The sequence below is a fragment of the Pimephales promelas genome, chromosome 13 (assembly GCF_988280905.1).
Source record: "Pimephales promelas chromosome 13, fPimPro1.hap1.1, whole genome shotgun sequence".
Taxonomy (NCBI): domain Eukaryota; kingdom Metazoa; phylum Chordata; class Actinopteri; order Cypriniformes; family Leuciscidae; genus Pimephales; species Pimephales promelas.
Genome location: NC_142781.1, coordinates 16,655,178 through 16,675,608, shown reverse-complemented (window position 1 = coordinate 16,675,608; position 20,431 = coordinate 16,655,178). Strand labels below are relative to the sequence as shown.

General features: G+C 39.6%; 1 protein-coding gene across 3 annotated transcripts in view; it reads right to left on the bottom strand.

Annotated features, from left to right (window-relative positions):
* The window catches only part of cdh2 (cadherin 2, type 1, N-cadherin (neuronal)), a 60,823-nt gene extending 40,872 nt beyond the window's left edge, over nucleotides 1-19,951 (bottom strand). The window contains exons 1-2 of one of the 3 annotated variants that reach the window (XM_089118536.1): nucleotides 19,703-19,951; nucleotides 16,603-16,711 (exon numbers count right to left, since the gene is read on the bottom strand). In XM_089118536.1, the coding sequence (XP_088974662.1) occupies nucleotides 16,603-16,711; nucleotides 19,703-19,750 (157 nt within the window). In that variant the 5' untranslated portion in view covers nucleotides 19,751-19,951. The remainder of the gene's footprint in view (nucleotides 1-16,602; nucleotides 16,712-19,702) is intronic. The other 2 variants (XM_089118537.1, XM_089118538.1) reach the window with 2 other exon arrangements.
* Nucleotides 19,952-20,431: the final 480 nt, after the last annotated feature.

The window sequence follows — 20,431 nt, the reverse complement described above, 5'->3', positions numbered from 1 at the left end:
TGAAGCACCACAGTATATTTTTCTATGGGTCATTTGGTTACTCCCTGCTAACAAGTCGGACATCTTCATTTGAATATTTTGGATTTGCATGCAAATTTTGAGTTTCTGCAAATGCTTTGCACTAGAAGGTGTGTAGTAATGTTTTGTCTATAACCTGCTGGATGCTAAATGCTAAAAAAAATATACCACAATGCAGAATACAACAATGCACAGCCACATTTCACATGCAGAGAATTTGTCAGCTTCTAACCATTAATGCTGATACAGCTGACACCTCCAAAACAGACACAAACAAAATGTACAATACTGAATGCAGAGGGGGATTCTTCTGCATTTTTTTTTTCTGGCATTCACTAGATAATCTCTGTCGCAGACAAACTCAATTATTCATTCAGCATCATAATAGCACTAAGGGCCTTCAGGTTATTTTTTCAATCATAATATTTTTATAGCGACACTTCAGTTCTGCATGTGTGTTTGTGTATGTACGCATGCGTGCAGTGCCATTTTAACCTCTGACCTCGCTAGATTGGTGGTGTCTGCAAGGACTTAGGATTTATGACCGTGCACAGAGCCACACACACATAAACACACACTAAAGCACACACACATGCAGCATATGGCAGAGGCTCCACTCCAGAGCCCGATCCTGAGCACCTAAAGCGGGCAGCGCATTCCACTGTCTGTCCTCCTCACACACAAAAAAACACTTCTAACTGCTGTTTTACAAAACATAAACCAATATTTACAGCCTCTGACTAATTGTCAAGCACGTCTTGAGCCTTTATAAATGCAGTCCAGCAGTTAAACTCAATATTCCTGCTAGAACATTAGACACATTTCAATACCTAAATCTCATACCATTAACCAGAAATTGTTTTAAACACACCAGACTGTCACAGCAAATGGCTCCATCTTTTCTGCGCTAATTCACATGAAGACATTTAAACAAACTAATTGCACTAGCATTCATTACAAACTACATAATTCCATATTACATGTTGTTCATGACTTTCTTTTTATATATTTTCTCATATAATTGCACTCTAACATGGAGCCTATTATAATGTGTGACCAAACGTTCACGACAATTACTATTATTTGGGTTTGAAAACCCGGAAAATTGCTTTTGTGACAACGTTGCCTGTGGGGACGCTGACTGGGTCACAAAATTTGCCGCGTCAATGGACAGACATTACAGTAGCAACTCTTTTACGTTCTCGTGTCTCATACACATACTACACAGATAAAGTACTCACATTTAAGACAGCATGAATATGTGAGGAACATGACTCTTATTGGGGTTTCAGAAAGGCATACTTAAACATCACAAAACACCATTCACAACATATTTAAGTGTGGTAATAAGGGTAATTCAGGCCAGGGTGAACCAGAACATTCAGCAGGCAGTAATGTAGGAAATAATTTTATCTATTAGAATTTGATTGGATGTGAAGTGAAAACATGTCAAGTTATGAGTTAATATTCTTTTGCACATGGCCTTGGTTATGTTTCAGAAGCCAACAATTAGATGAAAGCGCACACATTTCTTTAATATAAATATAAAAGTCAAGTTTGATTTAATGTTGTATTTAAAGCATCTCTCTGATGCTGTTATTTCTTAAATGTGGACTGTGGTATGATCTGAAGCAAGAACTGAATCCAAACTGGAGTGAATTGACAAGTTCATTGAAACGATATTGATCCGAATATCAATGTATCCCTCTCAATGTCTTTTGTGGACAAAGCCTGATTCACTTTAAAGATTAGAAGAGTAGTGAGAGAACCATGTCTGACAGCTACACAACAGAAAAACACTGACCTATACTGCATTATACCAGGACAAAGCAGTGCAGTGTCATGAATGGACAACACTACAAAGAAAGAACCAGTGCAGTCATTCTGGGAGAGGTTCTTTCATTATTGTACAGTAACAAAGGAGGAAATAAGTAAATGAAAAAAATGACATGTTGACTTAAAGCACAAGATCAACAAACAGCCACCCCCCTTCCCGTTCCCCTCCCCCTCCTTTTTGACCAATGAATTTCCATGACCTTTACAATATGGATTAATTCACTCACATTATTTAGATGATTTGATTCTTTGAATCCTGGAAAACAGAGAAAAATATATAGGCTATGGACCTGTAAACACACACTCTTGTGTAGCTCTTGTCAGCACAAGTGTTGAGGTTGATGTAAAATGGATGGTAAGCCACATGATTCATTAATTGAAGGTTGATGGAGGGAGGAGGGGATTATACAGGCTCAAGATTATGTGTGTGTGTGTGTGTGTGTGATTGAAGACTCCCTCGGGTCAGAAACGTTGACCACTGTAATTGCTCTTCATTGTGTCTCACAAAGACTGACAGGAAATAACAAACAGCAAATAATTGCAAACATCTGCACTCTCTCTCACAGCGCTGAACGCAGATGATACTGTAATTTACCAAGATTGCTCAACAAACCGAATTCCGTTTTGAGATTTTGAAACGGCAGTGTGTGTGTTTACAGATTTGACTGCCTGTGGTTATACACCTTGCTAACCGTCATTTTAATTTACAAATAGATTTTATAATCTTCCTCTTGTGAAACACATGCCAGTGTTTTTGTATGTACCTGCGTGACGGTTAAAACGCATGTTTTCATGACTTCTTTTAATCTGTATTTAGAAAGCACAGATTGAAAAAGCAAATTGCAAACAAATGAAGACAAAAGCAGGATTAGACTTTCTCAATCTTAAGTTCCCCGGAAAATAATAGTGATTTCAGCTCAAGCCCGATTACATTTTTTTTGTGTGTGTGTGTGTGTGTGTGTGCGTGGCATGTGTGCTGCCATCCCGGTGTTATTTGTTTAAGAGGTTCTTCGACTTTGATCTCTTCATCTGACACACAGCAGCCGAGGATAGACCGTGTCAATAAAGGTACATTCACACACACAAAAGCAAAAAGACGAGCTGTAAAACAAAACCAGAAAACATTGTTGTGGAGAATCACGGTAAACCCTGAGGGAACGATAGTTTCGTATGAAAAAATCTGCATAGCTCTCGGATGAGGCTCAAATACGATGCAAACGAAATTGTTAACGAACCACATTGTCTATTATGCACTCTCCCAATCACACTCGGATGTGGTGAGGGGGCAGAATTACAGATATTGATTTTTTTTTTCTTTTGACTAGTAGAAATCCATAACCTCATGTTCAGAACAGATGCCCATTAGATCCCGCAGTTCAGGATTAAATGACGTATAAAGATAGAGATACGGAGTGTTTCAGAAAAGGGTGTGTAAGGAAGTGAAGTACCTGTCCTCAGGTGTATCAACGATACAGACAGACCGTGTGAAACAGGACTCCAGCGAGCCTACAGAGGCTTCAAATACACTTGAGCGCACACACACACATAGTGCAAAATGAGCAATGGTGGATCGGCTTTCATTTATCGACGCTCCTCTGAGAGACACTCGATACCTTTTTAAAGGCAAAGGGAGGGTGTATACCTACTACAAATGCTAAGAGCAAATCTAATCTCATGCAGAAAGAAGTTAAAAAGTAATGTGTGTGCCTGATGCGTTGTTTCTAATACTAGGTCAGAACTACATTACCCATAATGCATCAGGACGGCAGACTCGAGTGTAATGAGATTTGTACAGGCACTGACCCAGATAACCAAGCCCGCAGTGTGTGTGCGTGAACGCATTGCCGATTTGTCTGTGAGTGCAGAAAAGCAAATGTCAAGAATAAAGTTACACATGCTTTGGGTTTAGTGGTCTTCCACGCATATTTAAATGTCTGTCAGAAGAAAGAACAAAAGCATTTTGTGTCTGTTAGCACAAGTGTGTCAGCTTCTGTGTGTGTGGGAATGGTGACAGCTGGGGAGACAGTGGGATACAGTATTGCGGACAAGGGCGGACTTAGTTCTTTGATATGTGTGCGAGTGCTGGGAGGTTTGTGTGTGTGCGCCTCAGGATTATCGCCAACTGAGCAGAAGAAAAATAAGCAAGAGATGTATTTCAGAATTCTCAAATTACATAACTATGTGCAGATGTAACACGCAGATAAAACTATCAAACATCCCTCCTGAACAAGCATACGCTTTTGATTTGTAGTGGACGCCAAAGATTCCTCCGGCTGTGAGGTCACGTTCGTGCCTGGCTAGTTTTTGTTGACTCAGGAACAATACTCCCTGCGCAACCACGCTCAGCCAAATGGGACGAATTAGGCCAGGTTGCCTAGCGCCATGCTGGTCGCCCCTGACAACCCCAAGGCCTCCAGCTCGGGAGCAAAAGGGAAGGCTTTTGCAAAGGGGCGGAATAGAGTTTCATTCGGCCTCACGCTCTTACAAAACACCTCCCCCCAGGCTCGCAAAACAATGTCGGCCGTGTCAAATCAATCGGCAACGCCTAAGGACATCAATATGGGGCCAATAAATCTCACTTGAGGGAAGGCCACTCTCTCACCTCTCCGGCCATATGGGAAAGATTGCAATAACGTAGCTGCGACGCTCGACCAGCATAGATATGCACATTAAAACATTGCAGGACATGGGCGGTGCCACATTAACCATGGCATTCGCACAGGTGATAGAGTATCGTCAAAATAAAAGACGGAAAGGTGATAGTGGAATAAAATTGGGGCTCAGAACAGGGGAGACGGAGAACGTAACAAAAGACACAAAAGCTTGTATCCTTTGAGGAACGGCTGAGTGTAAAAACCGCGAGAGCGTACGTACACTAGTAAACGATGCTTCAAAGGAAAGGCTGAGACAATACAACACAAAGACGGGAATATCATGATGAGACAGGCAGTGGGAGAGTGAGAAAGAGAGAGAGAAACACAGCGATCAAGGCGGAGGGAGACAGACCGAGATGATGTCAGCGCTGTAAGTTTTTGAGATGTCCCCTCTGAGTAAAGCCGTACAGATCCGTAGTTGTAAAGGGACAATTCTTTCAAAAATGATAATACAATCATCATTTCATTCTTTATTTCCCTCACTGTAACATATAAGATCATACAGTGAAAATGGATGTTGATTTATAAAGCCATACTCCCAAAAAAGTCATCTGACCTGTGCGCTATAAGTCTTATTCTGAAGCCATATGATTTGTGTGAGGAACAGACCGTTTAATTCACGAAAAATCTTCCCCTTCACCACAGGCTCACAAATCAAATACAGTCAGTCAGTTCATTCGGTGGCCATCTTGGAAAAGGTGCTTTCTCTATTTACTTTGATAATTATGAATCATATTTAAACTCAGGTATGAAACTGTGAAAGTGACAACTTTGGTATCAACTGACATCAGTGGTATCAATTATCGTTATTATTTTAAATCACATATAAAATACTTTGTATGCATCGCATTAAGTTTATTGCAGTAGTTTATGTTTAAAAACTGTGTAATCCAAATGGATGAACATTTTATATTCAATTCAAATGCATAAATCTTAAATTTAGGCCTAAATATGGCAGTATGCACCTTTTTACATTGGTTGGAACCCACCCTAAAATGAAAAAAAAAAAAATATTGCATGATCTCAGAATACTTTGAATTAGAGCTGGAGAATTAATCATTAAAAGAACCCAATCTAAAAAACCCAACCCATAGAGCCACTAGGGGTGGGCGATATAGCCTAAAAATTATATCACGATATTTCAAGAATATTTGCGATAATGATATTTATCACGATATAGAAAAAATATATATGAAACAATGTTTTATTGGTGATTGCAGCTGGCTGGCAGCAGCATTAGTGCAAAAAAAAGTATAACATAACTCCTTATCATTTTATTTTAACAATAACTACAGTAATACATTAACAATATTAACAATAACTTCAGAAGCCTGCACAATATAGTCACCTAATAAAATTTAAATTTTTTGTACTTCAAAGTTTAGGTAAACAAACAGCGGCAATCCAAACAAACCTTCAAAATGTAACAGTTGCCTTGCATCTCTTTTGGATTAGCATCAAATGAGGTATACAATACCTAATTTATACAATAATTGTATAAAATCTGAACATTTAGGGGAAAAACATTTAGTGGGGAATAAATAAGAGACAATTGTAACACTAAATCTGGTAAAACTTTACACATTGCTCTTTGTATTGTACATTCATGAAAAAAACAAGGTAACAAATCAAAAGGATTAATTATTATATAGCATAGTCTACTATAAAATCATGTTTAACATGAGGCATGTTGATATACATTTTAAACATGAGGCATGTTTAAAATGTATATCACAGCTGTTTAATGAGGCAGCAACATATGGTCGATAGGACAGAACAAAGGCTATTAATAATCTTTCATTGCGCAAAAGTATTATGTTATGAAAGGCTCCAATATATCGCACAGCGCTTATGCGCATCCCGAGCGCTGAATGATGCGCTTGAAGCAACACGGAGTCACAGCACGCACGCGCAGCGCGTCGAGTACTCCGCACTGAGCAGTTCAAAGCACAAAGGAAATGAATATTGATGCGTAGCGTTTTGTATAATATACAGTATCTAGCTATGCAATCGTTTATTGAGTCCTTTCTTTTAACACTTTTACATTTCAGTTACTGTGCGCGTGATGAACAATAGTGCTCTGACTCTAGTGTTGTGATCTAACAGACACCCGGCCGGTAGAAAGAAACATGATGATTTAGTTACAGCAATAAAGTCCAGCAAGATAAAGTTGTTTTATGCGAAACCATAGACCTTTTATTTACAGATCAAATATAATAATAGTAACATTGAATCATCTTAGAAAGAGTTTAATCGTGTTGTTGGCTGTTGTACCCGAACTGCGGAAACTCTGAAGGAAGATTAGGCGAATGCAAAATGTACGCTAGTAGGGAAGTGGTGAAACGAGTTTACATGCATATTTGACAAATAAAAAAAAAAATTGTGTTGTTGGAGATCTGACCTCTTGTACTCAAACAACTTCCATACTATTGAAGTAGCTCCCTTTTTAGGAACTAAATCTTGATCTGATCCGGAGGCTGACATGCTGCTGTGTTGTTGTGCGCGCGCTAAGTAACGTAAATACGCCATACGTCATCATATCATCAATATCGCGATATGACCATTTTTTATCATGTAAAATTTTATACCGGTATTATCGTGGACGGTATGATATGGCACAGCCCTAAGAGCCACTGTGGAGTACATTTATTTAACCTTACTGTGGTAAATAGCACTAACGCAGAGCGTCTCTGCACTCACGGCCTGATATACCCCTTCGAAGCAGATATATTAAGGTACAAATATTGCATAGGGTGCCTTTAAATAAGAGATGTGTTTTTGAACTCAACCTGACTATGGTTGCTATCAGTGGCATGGATACATAGTGTCTCTTGTGTCTCGTTGCCATACAACTTTGCTTTATTACCAGGATAACTCGCCCTGCTATGAGTTTGTGACCACTGAAATGACTTTGAAGCTGTTATATTAAGGTACAATTCTTACATAGTGTGCCTTTAAAAAATGTATAGTCATTGAATCATTCATTCAAGAGATTCGTTCAAAAAGGCAGTACATCCAGTAATGAAACAGGTGAAGCACTTATGAGTGAGGCATTGAATCATTCATTCAAACCAATTTTTAAAACAACATTCAAACATGTTTTCTTACAAATATAGATTTCAGCAATTAACATTTTGTCAGAACCTCTAGTAAAATATTATTTTTATTTTATAAATAATATTATTTATATTTAAAAAAAAAAATAAATAAATAAAACCATGAGATTTTCAATTTATCCAGAATTGTGCAACTCTACATAGAATGCAGTGATCAAGCAGTATGAACTACAATGATACTTTTCTGATGATTTTTTGTAAATGTGGAGTGTAACACGCACATTACAAACCACTATCCATATTCATTGTAAAGAGCTACTTGATTATTCTGCTTAACATCTGTTTTTGTGTTTCACCAAAGAAAGAATATAACACAGGCTTAAACCGTCACCGGGCTAAGTAAATTATTTTTGGGTGAACTATTCCTTTAAGCTGGAGAGCAGAAGTCACATGAGCCGGTCCAATTATCACCTCCTGCACCCGCTAACTCCAGTGCCAGCTAATGTCTTTTCTCATTAAACACTAGAGAAATCATTTTAATCGCCATTCCTTCCTCGCCTATTGTGCGTGTGTGCTTTTAAAAAAGTGGACCCATATCGGGTACAGCTGCGACCCATTGTCCTGTATTAAGGTCATGCTAGCTTTGCCCCGATCTAAATATATCCCTCCATCTTACGGGAAACGCAAGAATTCCACTTCACACTCTCTTCTCTTGCTTAGCTGCTGACACACCTAAATCAGGCGAGCGAGCTGATAGCAGAAGCAGAGGTGTGAGGAGAAGGGAAATGAGAGGAAGGGTGTAATAATGATGGGACTAGAGCGTTTATACTGCAGAAACCTGAGCGGCGATGGACACATGCCAGTCCAGCTGTCCCCTCTCTGATGTAGACTATCCTCCCTCCTGTAAAAACACACACACACTTACAGAGGGGGAAAAAATGACGCATTTGTCTGAGACATGCCGATCTTGGCTTATCCTGATTGTCGGGGGGCTGGAGGGTAGGGGTACTTACAGCTGTCGACCGGTGGGCTCTGGTGGAATTATTTGTCTTATATATTTACACACATGCATATGTGAAAAACGGAAATCCAGTGCTGTTGTCAGATGCCATCAGGACAAGATTAACCCGCCGTTCACCATTATCGAATAAACGGTCTTTAGATCTGAATAGCTCATACACTCATGCACAATTACGTCTACATCTGCAACCTTTTATGGATAAAGATTAGAATAACACAAATACCAGCCAGATTAGGGGTGAGGGGGAGGGTGTTTTGGAAGGGTGGCGAGACGGGGTAACGTCTGCTGGGTTTGCTGGAATGTGTGTGTCTCTCGACTCACATTCTTCTCGTCCGCGCCACAAGTCAAGGCAACATAAACACTAATAAAGCATTAAAAGAGCTCCTGCCAGGCATTTTAAACCATCCAACACACACACAACTGTACGTTAAGAGTGTGTGTCCCATATCTTCCCTCAGCAGGATGGGAGAAGGAGAGATTTGGCAGAGCATGAAATAGATCACGGCTATAGGAGCGCATTTATACACACACACACAAATAGGGAGGAAAGCATTGCTCCATTCAGTGGGCTGTTTTAGCACGGTGGTGTTTTGTTTATTCGCACACTGAATCATTGGGATGGTATTGATGACATCATAATTGGCCCTTCCATGTCAGTGCGACACACTAACTGGATTTAGGAATGATTCATAAATTCACAACCACCATCTAAAATGAACAAGAAAGACATAAAGTCCAGTCATTTGTTTATGTTCTTTTTTTCTATTGGGGCTGTTTTCTTTGTTCTAACTAGCTATGTGTAAAACTACCTAAATTTAAAAAAAAAAAAAAAAAAAACAGTTAAGCAATTGTTCTTAGGGTAGTTCTGTGTAATAATTTGCAAGATGTATGCACAATGACGTAAAGAGAGGATCTTAAAGTTAATAGCATGCTAATTATAGCCCTGTTTTATATATATATACACAGTATATGTATGACACTTAATGGTAATAAAAAAAAAAACATTTATTTGAATACCTATGAAAATGAAAACCATAAACCATTTAAAAAAACATATAAAATTCAGATAGATACAAATCGAAATACATAAGAGAGAGAGAGAGAGAGAGAGAACGTTATTTTTTGTGAATATAAAAAAATAAAATAATAAAATATATTATTATTTGTTATATATATATATATATATATATGTGTGTGTGTGTGTGTGTGTGTGTGCGCATACATAATAAAACACACAGATAATTATATACATATGAATATTACAACTTAACAGCTTTACCAAAACAATTAAAAAAAATAATAATATATATATAAATGTAGTATATACGAATATGTATAACATTATGTTCTCCACTCCACTACAACATTTGGATCTAACCTTTATATCTCTCAATCCTCCTCTCCCCAAAAGCCCCTGACTCGGTCTGATGATTGAAACCAGACTTCAGTGTAGTTCAGCCACCCCCGCATTCTCACAGCGCTCCAGAACACAGTCACCCAGGCATGCACCCAACCGCAAACTCCAGGCACGTAGAGGTCAGTGGTGCTGACCAGTGTGTGTGGGAGATTGTGAGCAGTGGGCTTCTAAACCGCGGGCTCTGTTTAGCAGCGGTCAGCCTACGATGACACAGTGAGGCCCAAACACACAAAAACTGCCTTTTACAGCCAGTGCTGCATAAACACGCTCAGAAACAGAGCTCGGGTCTGCGATCCGAAAGGGAACTCTTAGTCTCACCGAGTAACCACGCGGTGATTAGCATACATGCCACATAATTACCCGTTTCCTGCAGTTAAACACCATTACTGCCTAAATGATGTCTAAAATGCCTTCTGTTCAACGATCAATAATCCTCCGAGTATGAAAACTCAAACCACACCCATATTTCCCTCTTTTCTCCTCTCTTTCTTTCTTTTTCTCTCTCCACCCCTCCTCTTGAACCAATATGGCTAGCACAGTGGGAAGAAATCCATCATTACAACGGAAACTAGGGCATCCCATATTAACTTGCGTAGTGGGTTTGTAAGCATGCGCGTGAGTGCGCGTGTATGCGTGTGACAGTCAAGCGCTAAATTAGAGACAACGGTGTTTTTGGGTCACCTGACCTCTGATAACAAAAAGCCTGAGAGAATGGAATCAGACAGTTGCCATGACACCAAAGCACCTGATAATAATCCCGCAACAGTCAAAAGGGGCTTACACGTGCACATGAGAGACAGATAGAGAAGGACAGAAAGACTTGGTGTTGTCTTTGCTTAGTAATATTCCAACAGCCTCAAGCAGTCTCGAAAAGCGGTTCAACAATAAAGACGGCCCAGGAGGACCCAGTGGGAGAGCGTTTCGGGCCAGTGGACAGGGCAGTCTCTTGCTCTTTTGGGCCACTGTTGCGCTGTCACTACATTTACGTTCATTAATCAAATGTTGTTATGCCTTGCAAATATTTGTGTGACATACTGAACATGATTGTTGAATTCTGCTCATTTAAATGTCACACCAATACAAATGCTATGACTTAATTAATGCTATGAAATTAAAATAGACAAGTAAACAGATCAAGCTGTTAGCTTTCAATTAATGTTCTGCATTTCCTTTATGTCATCAGAACAATATTTGCATTTGATTTAAATATGTTTAAAAAGTATTTATAGTATATACTATATTATTTTATGTACCATGTTATATATTAATATTGTATAGTACATTTACATTTCATTATTTATATTCTATATTGCATGAATATTTTTTCTAAAACCAAGGTTAAACTTTGACTTGTGATCGACTTCTAAAAGTCACAGTTGATTAAAAATAATAAACAAATCAGTAATGTTTTAATTCAGTAATTATTATTTTACAACAAATATAAAAATAAAAAATAAAACATATATTTCATATACTTGCTCATATTTTATATTTTATAGTAGTTTTAATTTTAATTATAAAAGTACAGATTTTTTTTATTACTTTTTTCGCTAACAGATTTTAAAATGCTACTAAAATCAATCTTATTTGCAGTGGGACCAGTGAAAACGTTGGCAGGGCAAGTGCAAATCTGATCGACTGGGACACCACCAACCAAAAAAGAAAAAAAGAAAAAGAGAAAAATCTTTATTGTTGATCCCTGCGTAATCTTTGCCAAATCTACAATCCAGCTCCATGAGCAGCCAATGACAAGCATTGAACACAGCCTGAGTACAGCTGTCTGATGTCATTCTTTACTCTTCGAAAATACAGCTTATGTGTTAGTGCAAAGTACTACTCTAGAAATATCAGTCGAAATGGCTGATGTCACACTGGACAGGTTCCACGCCTCCCCCTGCGGCACCAAACCTTGAGACCAGCTGACTAAAGAAACACTGTGAGATTTTTACTGCGATTTAACGCAACATTAACAGGTGCACATACACACAGACACTAATGAGAGAGTGCCGGATCTCGTGGTCCGCAGTAATCCTGGTATGTCTGGTAGAGACCACCCGAAATTTACATTGAAATACAACGTTCAAAGGTCTAGTTTTTTTCTTTGTCTTTCCCAGGTTCACAACCCAATCCGTTCTTTCTCTACCTTATTCCTTTTCTTTCTTTTCCCACATGCATCAACTCTCTCACATATGCATGCTCTGATCAATACTCGTTGGGTCTTTGTTTTGCCAGATCGATTTAGGGTAATGAAGTCCATGTGACTAAATCCTACACGGAAAAAGAGAGAAGGATTGTCAAGCTCAGAGGTTTGACCGTATGCGGATCAGGGGTTGAGGCTTTAGAGAGGTTAGGTTTTATTCTCATCCCTTCTTCTTTACCTCTTTAACATAGACTACCTCTTCACAGGGTCATTAATTAAGCACGTCCGTCCTCCTGTTACGTAAAGAATTGTGAAGATGCATGTGTGTGTGTGTGTGTGCACATTTCTCCAGCCTTAAAGAGATAGTTTACCTAAAAATGAAAATCCTGTCACCATTAATTCACCCTCATGTAGTTCCAAACCTGTATCAATCTTCTTCAGATCCACTGACTTTTAATACCAATTTTTTTTTTGTGTGTGTGTGTGTGTGTGTGTTCCACAAAAAAATAAAAGAATGATTTAGGGTTAGGGTTAGGTTGGGTGAAGCATCTCTTTAAATGAAGAAAGAAAGCGCAGTTGTTGGCGATGTGATCTTTAAAAACTATGACAGCAAAGGCCAAACTGGGTGACTCGCGCTGTCACTCAAGTAAAAGGGGTGAATTAGGACTGAACAGCACTCTGGCACTCTGATTTTTGTGGTGAACTAAGTAGAGAGCAATCCATTCCCGTAAATCATCCTCTCAGCCGGGGTTTTATGTTTTTGGTGTCCTTTTTTTTTCTTGGTTAATTAAAAATGTCAGCTCATTATCACATGTATATGAACACAACAAAGAATTTTGGTGCCTGAACAAATAAGACAATGGCACGCTTGGTAATCTTTAGACAGCTCATTAGGTACTTCATATTAAATTTAAAAACACTGAAAGGACAAAGCACCAGGAGTGCCCACCCCCCTCTCTCCCAGTTTTTTCACTCTCAGCCCTTGTTCTCTGTTTTCCCGTAACAGTTCTTTAATTCCACCTCAGTCAGCCCATTGAGGGGCAGTGAACCGCATGCTGATGACCTCACTGCCGCACTCTTATTGGTCAATCTCAGTGACCAACAGCCCCAACATGGGCCAGACAAAAAAGCCACTCTGTCTCTGTCACACTCTCTCCCCCTCTCCGTGTTGACTCATTAATGTTTTTCAGCTCTTTTCTTTTACTTGTTCACGGAAGAAAGGCAGAGCCGAAAGTTGCGTTTTGTTCGCTCTGATCGGAAGAGTTCAAAAACAAACACCGCCTTCTGGCTTGGTGTGATCTGTGCGCTACAATACGGTAATCACCTCTCACCCACTGCATCTTCCTCTGATCATTTGCTCTCTCCTGTTTTAAAACCGATCAAACAAGGTACAAAACGAGTTCCTGTGAACATAAGGAAGACACAGATTGAGAGAGAAATTCGTGGAGTACACATACTCAGGGGTTAAAAGGGGCTTGAGTAAGGTAATTCATGTGGAAAAAAAGTTACAAAAAGACTCCTCCAAGTTAAACAAGTTAGTCTTAAACTCCAAAGCGTTATCTCTGTTCAGAAGAGATAGGAGATGATATGAGGAAGAGAAAAACAGATGAGAGCTTGAGAAGAGGCTTGGGAGACCTAAAAGGGAAAAAATAGTTTACTGGCATGTAGGGCTGTGCAACACCATGAATATTCATGATTTTTTTTTTTTTTCCAATGGATGAATATTTCCATGGATAACACAATGATTTTCCTAAAAGAAAAAGTGAATGTGACTATTTAAAAACTGAATTTCCATGAATCAGTTCAAACTGTCCATTCAATATATATAAGACAATAATAAGAAACGTTTCTTGAGCATCAAATCAGCATATTGGAATGATTTTTGTAGAATCATGTGATACTAATGATGCTGAAAATTCAGCTTTGCCATCACATGTAAATAGTTTACATTTTACACTATATATTAAAATGTAAAACAGTTATTTAAATTTGCAACTTATTGTTTTTAGTGTATCTTTGAACAAAATAAATGTAGCTTTAGTGAGCATATAAGAACTCTAAACGTTATTATTAACTATAATGTAATAAATGTCTATAAATGTGTATATGTAAATATTGCTGATTACTACTATCCATATTTGTGTGTACAAATGAAAATGAGTAGGCCTTAATAACTCACTTGAGTTCATTTAATGCAAAATAAGTAGGGAAAAACATGCCTTGATTTTTTTCTTACTTAGCAACAACGGCTGTTTTCAATTGACATGTATAAATATATATATATACACATGATAAATAGTCAAGAGGGAAAAAAGTACTTCTGTTTTACTTTTATTATCAACATTTCCAGGAAGGAAATTAAAATCCTTCAGAGCAGCAAAGACTGCATAAACACATTTTTTGGGGTACGAATCACCAAGTGGGCTCAGTGAGACAGCACTAACTGTAAATTCCTCTGCCCCACTTAAAAAGAAAAGGAGGGACCGAGGGGGAGAGAGAGTGAAAGAGAGGCTGCAGGGGAGAAGAGAAAGTCTTCATTCCTAAGTCATTTGCCTAAAAAGGACGTGATGAATGAATGTCAGCGACACAAAACATCCACCTCATGTTTAACAAGAGACTCACCCAGTCCTCGCTCAGGAGGGGTGAGATGGAGAAAGAGTGAAGGGGGAGGGAGGAAGATAGAAAGCAAAATTCTTGTGTCCACTGGTGAAAGGCACTGTGCGTAACAGAGTTCACATTGACTTGCTAACCGTACAGGCCGGAATGGAAATGAAACAAGAGCCGCTTTTGTGTTTGTGTGGTCAATGCGATACAGCTCACCTTTCTACTGAAAAGGACAAAGGAAGTGAATCAGTGAGTCAACTGTGAGATCAAATGACCGGTCTATGTGAACGCAACACAACTCGGCCATCAGCAGTTCCTGACTCACGCTCACACACTTGGGAAATTCCACGGGGTGTGATATGTCGACTCTCAGTGTGAAATTTAAAGCTGGTGTTATCACTTTTATTGTAATTGTCACAGGTCTGTGCGTGTGTTTGTCCCACAGTTCACAAATAGACCTCAAGAGGCACAAAGCTACAGCTTGCAACCGTCTGTTCGTATTCCGCAACCCGCCCTTCCACGGTAACCCATGAATAAGTCAACGATATGGAAATGTAAAAAGAATATGTCACTTTTTAGAAGTCAAGTAATAAGAACAACTCCCAGACTCTTTGGGACAAAAATATTTTGCTTAGTGATGCAACCAAAACTATTCTCCCGACACAGCAAAAAATTCGGATTTTTCGGATTCGGCCAAAAATAAAAAATATTTTTATTTCGGATAAAAATTTTCAGATTCGGCCAAAATAGTTTTTGAGGGACTAAACATTTAATTAGACGCTTTTTGACTGTTTCAGCATTTGACATATTTCATCCACACAACTATAATCTCTAAATATATGGATAAGCTATAACAGGTAAACAAGTAGGCAGTGTGGATGCACTTTACCACGACTGAAAAATGATGCCAGAGAAGCAATATGTCAAATTTGTTCGGCTGAAATATTGCGGAACGGCTCTACAATGACGGGTTTAATTAACAACATTCCAAATTCAGTTGCTCTCATTTTCGGCGAAATGAAAACTAATTTTGGTAACACTTTATTTTGACATTAGTACTTACTATAGTAATAACAATAACCAAAACCATACCCTAACCTAATATTACTCATTACTTATTTGAGTAAGTAAAATGTACGACACCTTAAAATAAAGTGCTTTTGGTGTTTCAGCAACAAACAAATACAATTTGGTGCATCACAAATTTTGCTATAAAATATTTAGACTGAATTATTAGCCATAGCTGTAACTGGTGGATTAGATTTGTTTATCTACTGGAAATGTAAAACATGTTGTTATGGCCTTTTTTACGACATCATAATTAAACAGGACGCAGGGATGTTATAAGGCCAAGTTTACAACCGCAGCACAAATGTGGCCCCTGCCGGATTGGCAGATTGTATTGAGATGGCTGACTGGGATCTGTGCCATCGACTGACTGTATGGATACGGACTGGTCTAATCAATGCTATCGATCACAACAGGGGGGTTTCAACCATGGCGGAGGAGGGTGATTCAGCCCCCCCAAATATTTCACACTGTGACCCTTCAAAACACATTCCACCAAAACACTGAGCTCCCTCTCAAGCTCATTTCTTTCACTCACACACATATCCCCCTCTATAAACACCCCTTGCTAAATCAACCCTAACACTTAACCCCCTCCCCCTTCTCGTTCTTCACATACACACATAAAGCACACCCTTCCCCCATCCTCCCCTCTCTCTTTCTCTTCCCAACAGAATCAGGGTGGAAACCGAAGCATGGTGAGGGAGCGTTTTGCTGCACATGTTCGAACTGCGTGTTTTTTTTTTTTTTTTTATGACAATAAATGCAAAGAAAACATCATTGTTTACCTTTAAGAAGAAATTGTCCCTCGGTGATGACGTCGGCAGTCATGACGTTGTACTCGTTCTCTGTGAAGCCTGGTTGACATGGCATTGCCCCTGTGCCCTGGACTGCCACCTGCCAAAAAACACAAAAGCACCAGACAAATTAATCCCCCGATTAATGGTGATTCATAAACAGCAAGAGCCAACCTCCACCGCGGCGGGAGCCAAATATCCAGAATCCCGAGAGGAATCGATGGACATAACGATCACGCTCTTTCACCATAAACAGAGGAAATGAGGCAGAACTCACCTCAAGAAAAGCACAGCAATGAGACTTTCCAGACCCGCCGAGTCCATCGATCAAGCTCCAAATGAACTCTTTAAATTAGCAATGCTATTGTATTTTTCACCGATTACTCGCTAATTTGGAGCAGATCGGCGAAATTAAATAAGGTTCAATGCATGACGATTTACCGGGGTGCTTTTCTATTATGCCATTTTTCTTCATTCTGCTTTCCCCAAAGGATAGCGAGGGGTTTTCTTTCTATCTCCCCTCCTCCCCCCCTCCGGCACCAGGGCATCTGTTATTTTGAGGTGGGTGTAATTAGACTGATGAGGTCAGGAGGGTGAGACGTTAGAAAAGCAGAGCTGACCAGGCTACGCATACTCTGCCTTGAATGGCGTGGTCTGGTGGAGCACTTATCACATAAAAACACAAACACACACTTGTGCAGCTGCCGTAAGCACTCCGGCGACAAGTCACAAACCCATTCTTTATGGCTTACGTTTAAAACAGGCACGCACACCTAGCCTTTAACAGCCAGGACAAAGACTTATTCATACTTGACTGGTCTTATGAGAAAATAAACCACCAGCATTGAGTCATTAGCATGAGCTGATATGACACACAAAGTCTGAATCTAAGTGTAAGCAAATTTGGCTTTTAATGGATGCTTGAGAAGATCAAAGGTGATGTCCACTGTGAAACAGCCTCTTTGTGTTGGAATAAGATCAGAGGCTTGAAGAAGATGGCTGGCTGTGTTTGTTAATGGCCCCATAGTCAATTCATCAAACATGTTAATTACTTGTTAGCTCGGTTGATGCTGACTTAATGCCCTACACACAACGGCCAATCAAGCATTTGCTTTTATGCTAACAAAATCATCATCAACCGTGAGCTATAACTGCTCAGTTTTTTTTAATGTCGTCATCTGGCGCTGCCTGATGTATCTGCAGAGCCCCTATATAAAGCTGGCACTACATGGGGTGTGTTTGAAAATCTGACTTTAAACTGTCCTGTCAGCAATTGCTTAGCAATATGCTGCCTCTGCACATCCACACAGAGCGAATGATTCTAGATGGAGCCGCACCAGCAGCCCTGCTGACATGAAGAATCAGAGGCAGCACACGCTATAAAGCCAATGGTGATCATGTAAAGACACTGTCAGTATAGGACTTTATAGTACCTGAGATAAAGTACCTAAATAAACCTCTTTAAAATGTGCAGTGATTGGTTTTAGTTTGTTTGTTTTGCAAAGAATTAGAATTGCTTTTAGAAGTGATTCTTTTACGTCACCACTTGGTTCTTGACATAGCAGCGTGGTATTAAGCTCGAAACATTCGTGTAACATTCGTTTTTTTTCATAACTCATAAGTCTGTTTATTACAAGTTTATGTCTTGAGTTTGCTGCAGTCATGATTCAAAACATTTAGAACCAAACTATACTTTTTATTTAACTATACAAACATCATTCGTATATCTATTAGCTGAAAACGTCTATAAAAAAATGCTATTTTAACCAATTCTGTTTGTGAATTTACTAAACTGTCATTTAATTAATTCGTAAACATCTTTCCAGTCCGTTTAATTTTTTAACAGGATCGTGAAGATTCAATAAATCATTCAGTTGGTCGCTTTAGAACAATTCAGCTCAGTTCGCTCACGGAATCGGTTCAAATGATACACTTGAAAGATACGACTCAAATGAATGATTCGTTCACCGAACGGACATCGCTATCAAACAGCAGAGGGGTTTTAAGCATGTGGGACCGTTATAACACGCACACAAACAACAGTAAAATGCGACATTGATGTTAAACTTTAGATAATACATTTACGAGGTCAGGACTGCAACTTCTGCTCCTGCAGACCACAAATACAATAAAAAACATTGAAACCCGGACCAAATGGCTTATGGCCAAATGTTAACTTTATTGCCATGCAGAATTCAAGCGTTTGGATCCATCATAACTTAACAATTTGCTGTAGTAATTCTTAATTTGAGTGTGATGGAACTATAGCCTACACGACATTCAAAATTGTATTAATTCTGCTGGACTCTGCAATTTCAGCAATTCCCTGACAGCACGACTCATTTCACCGCTCGAAGATTCGGGTCAGAGTGATTTGTCATATTTGGGTTACGCACAGACCCGTTGTTCGCCGTGAGATTTCGCATCTAAAAAAGACCGAGTCCGCGGAAGAGGACAGTCGCCTCGCGGCCGCCTAAATAGGCTGCTCATTAACTGATTATTGTAACATTTGTCTCATCATTCGGAAACGGACCATTGTGACCTAATCACCTCCCCGAGGGCAACTTTTCAATCTCGTGCCAAAAGAACCAAAAGCGCGTTTGAAAACCCGCATTCAACTGCGACTGGCTCCGGTTCAGCACGGGACGGTTTGAACGGGGCTGCTAGTACAATCCAACGGCTATACAACATGGAAAAAAAAACATCGCACAAGGAGTCTAAACCTCTTGTGAATAACTGGGGGGCACGGATAACAGAATAAAGACTATCTAGAATTGCATTCGAAGAAAATTAGATGCGACATTAAGTCTTTAACCCTTCGAGACCATCAGAAAACCGTTAGTATCGAATTTGATCTAACGTAGGCACTGACGCCCTTAAATATCCTGGCACTAACATAAAGCGTTCATTTGTATTTGGACTGCTAACTGTTACATGCACACAAATAATTGCTCTACAGTTTAGCCTACATCTAGAGTAGGCTATGAATAATAGCAATTGCGGACACGCCAAACCCCAAACATGAAGCAGCATCGCTACAACGCACAGCTCGTGCCCGAGCGCACATCGCTTGTCGGACCCTTCATTTTACCTGCAGAGCGGCGAGAAGCCCCAGCATCACGCCTCCCGAACGGTACATCGTTTAAATTCCGTCCTTTAAGAAGAAACCGATAGAGTTTGGCCGTTTCCCGCTGCGTTATAATGTTCCGTAAGGTAGCGGCGGCATGTAGCGACAGAATCTTTCCTCCGTCTCTCTCTGGCACTGATCCGTGCTGCTCTCGGTCTGGTACTGACGCTCCACTCGCTCGCGCACTTCTACGGTAGAGACGCGCGCTCTGTGGCGCCCTCTAGCTAAGCTCAGTGGTACTGCGTCGGAGATGGGGCTCCTTTCCTTATGTCACCCCGTTCAGCCTCCGGAAGACACAGGGAAGAAGACAAGACCCCGCCTCCTTCACTACAACAAAAGGAAGATCTTCTTTTCTTTAACCCCACCCCAACCCCTTAATGCCTCCTAAACCGGCAAGAGGGACTGAGAATTCCTAGATTTAAAGTACATGTCTCCTGCTGGTGGGCTACTTTGAAAATCTAATGTTGTGGTAGTACTTCTAAGGCATTGTTAAAAAAAAAAAAATCATGTAAGAGATAATGTACAGTTAGCGTGTCATGAGGACAGGACCCCTAAGAAGGGTAACATTCTCAACAATAACTAACTATTAACTATGATTTTTGCCTCAATAAATTCATAATTACTGCTTATTCATAGTTAGATGTCAAGTTTATGTATTGGGATTAAAGGTCATGCAGAATAAGCCATTAATAT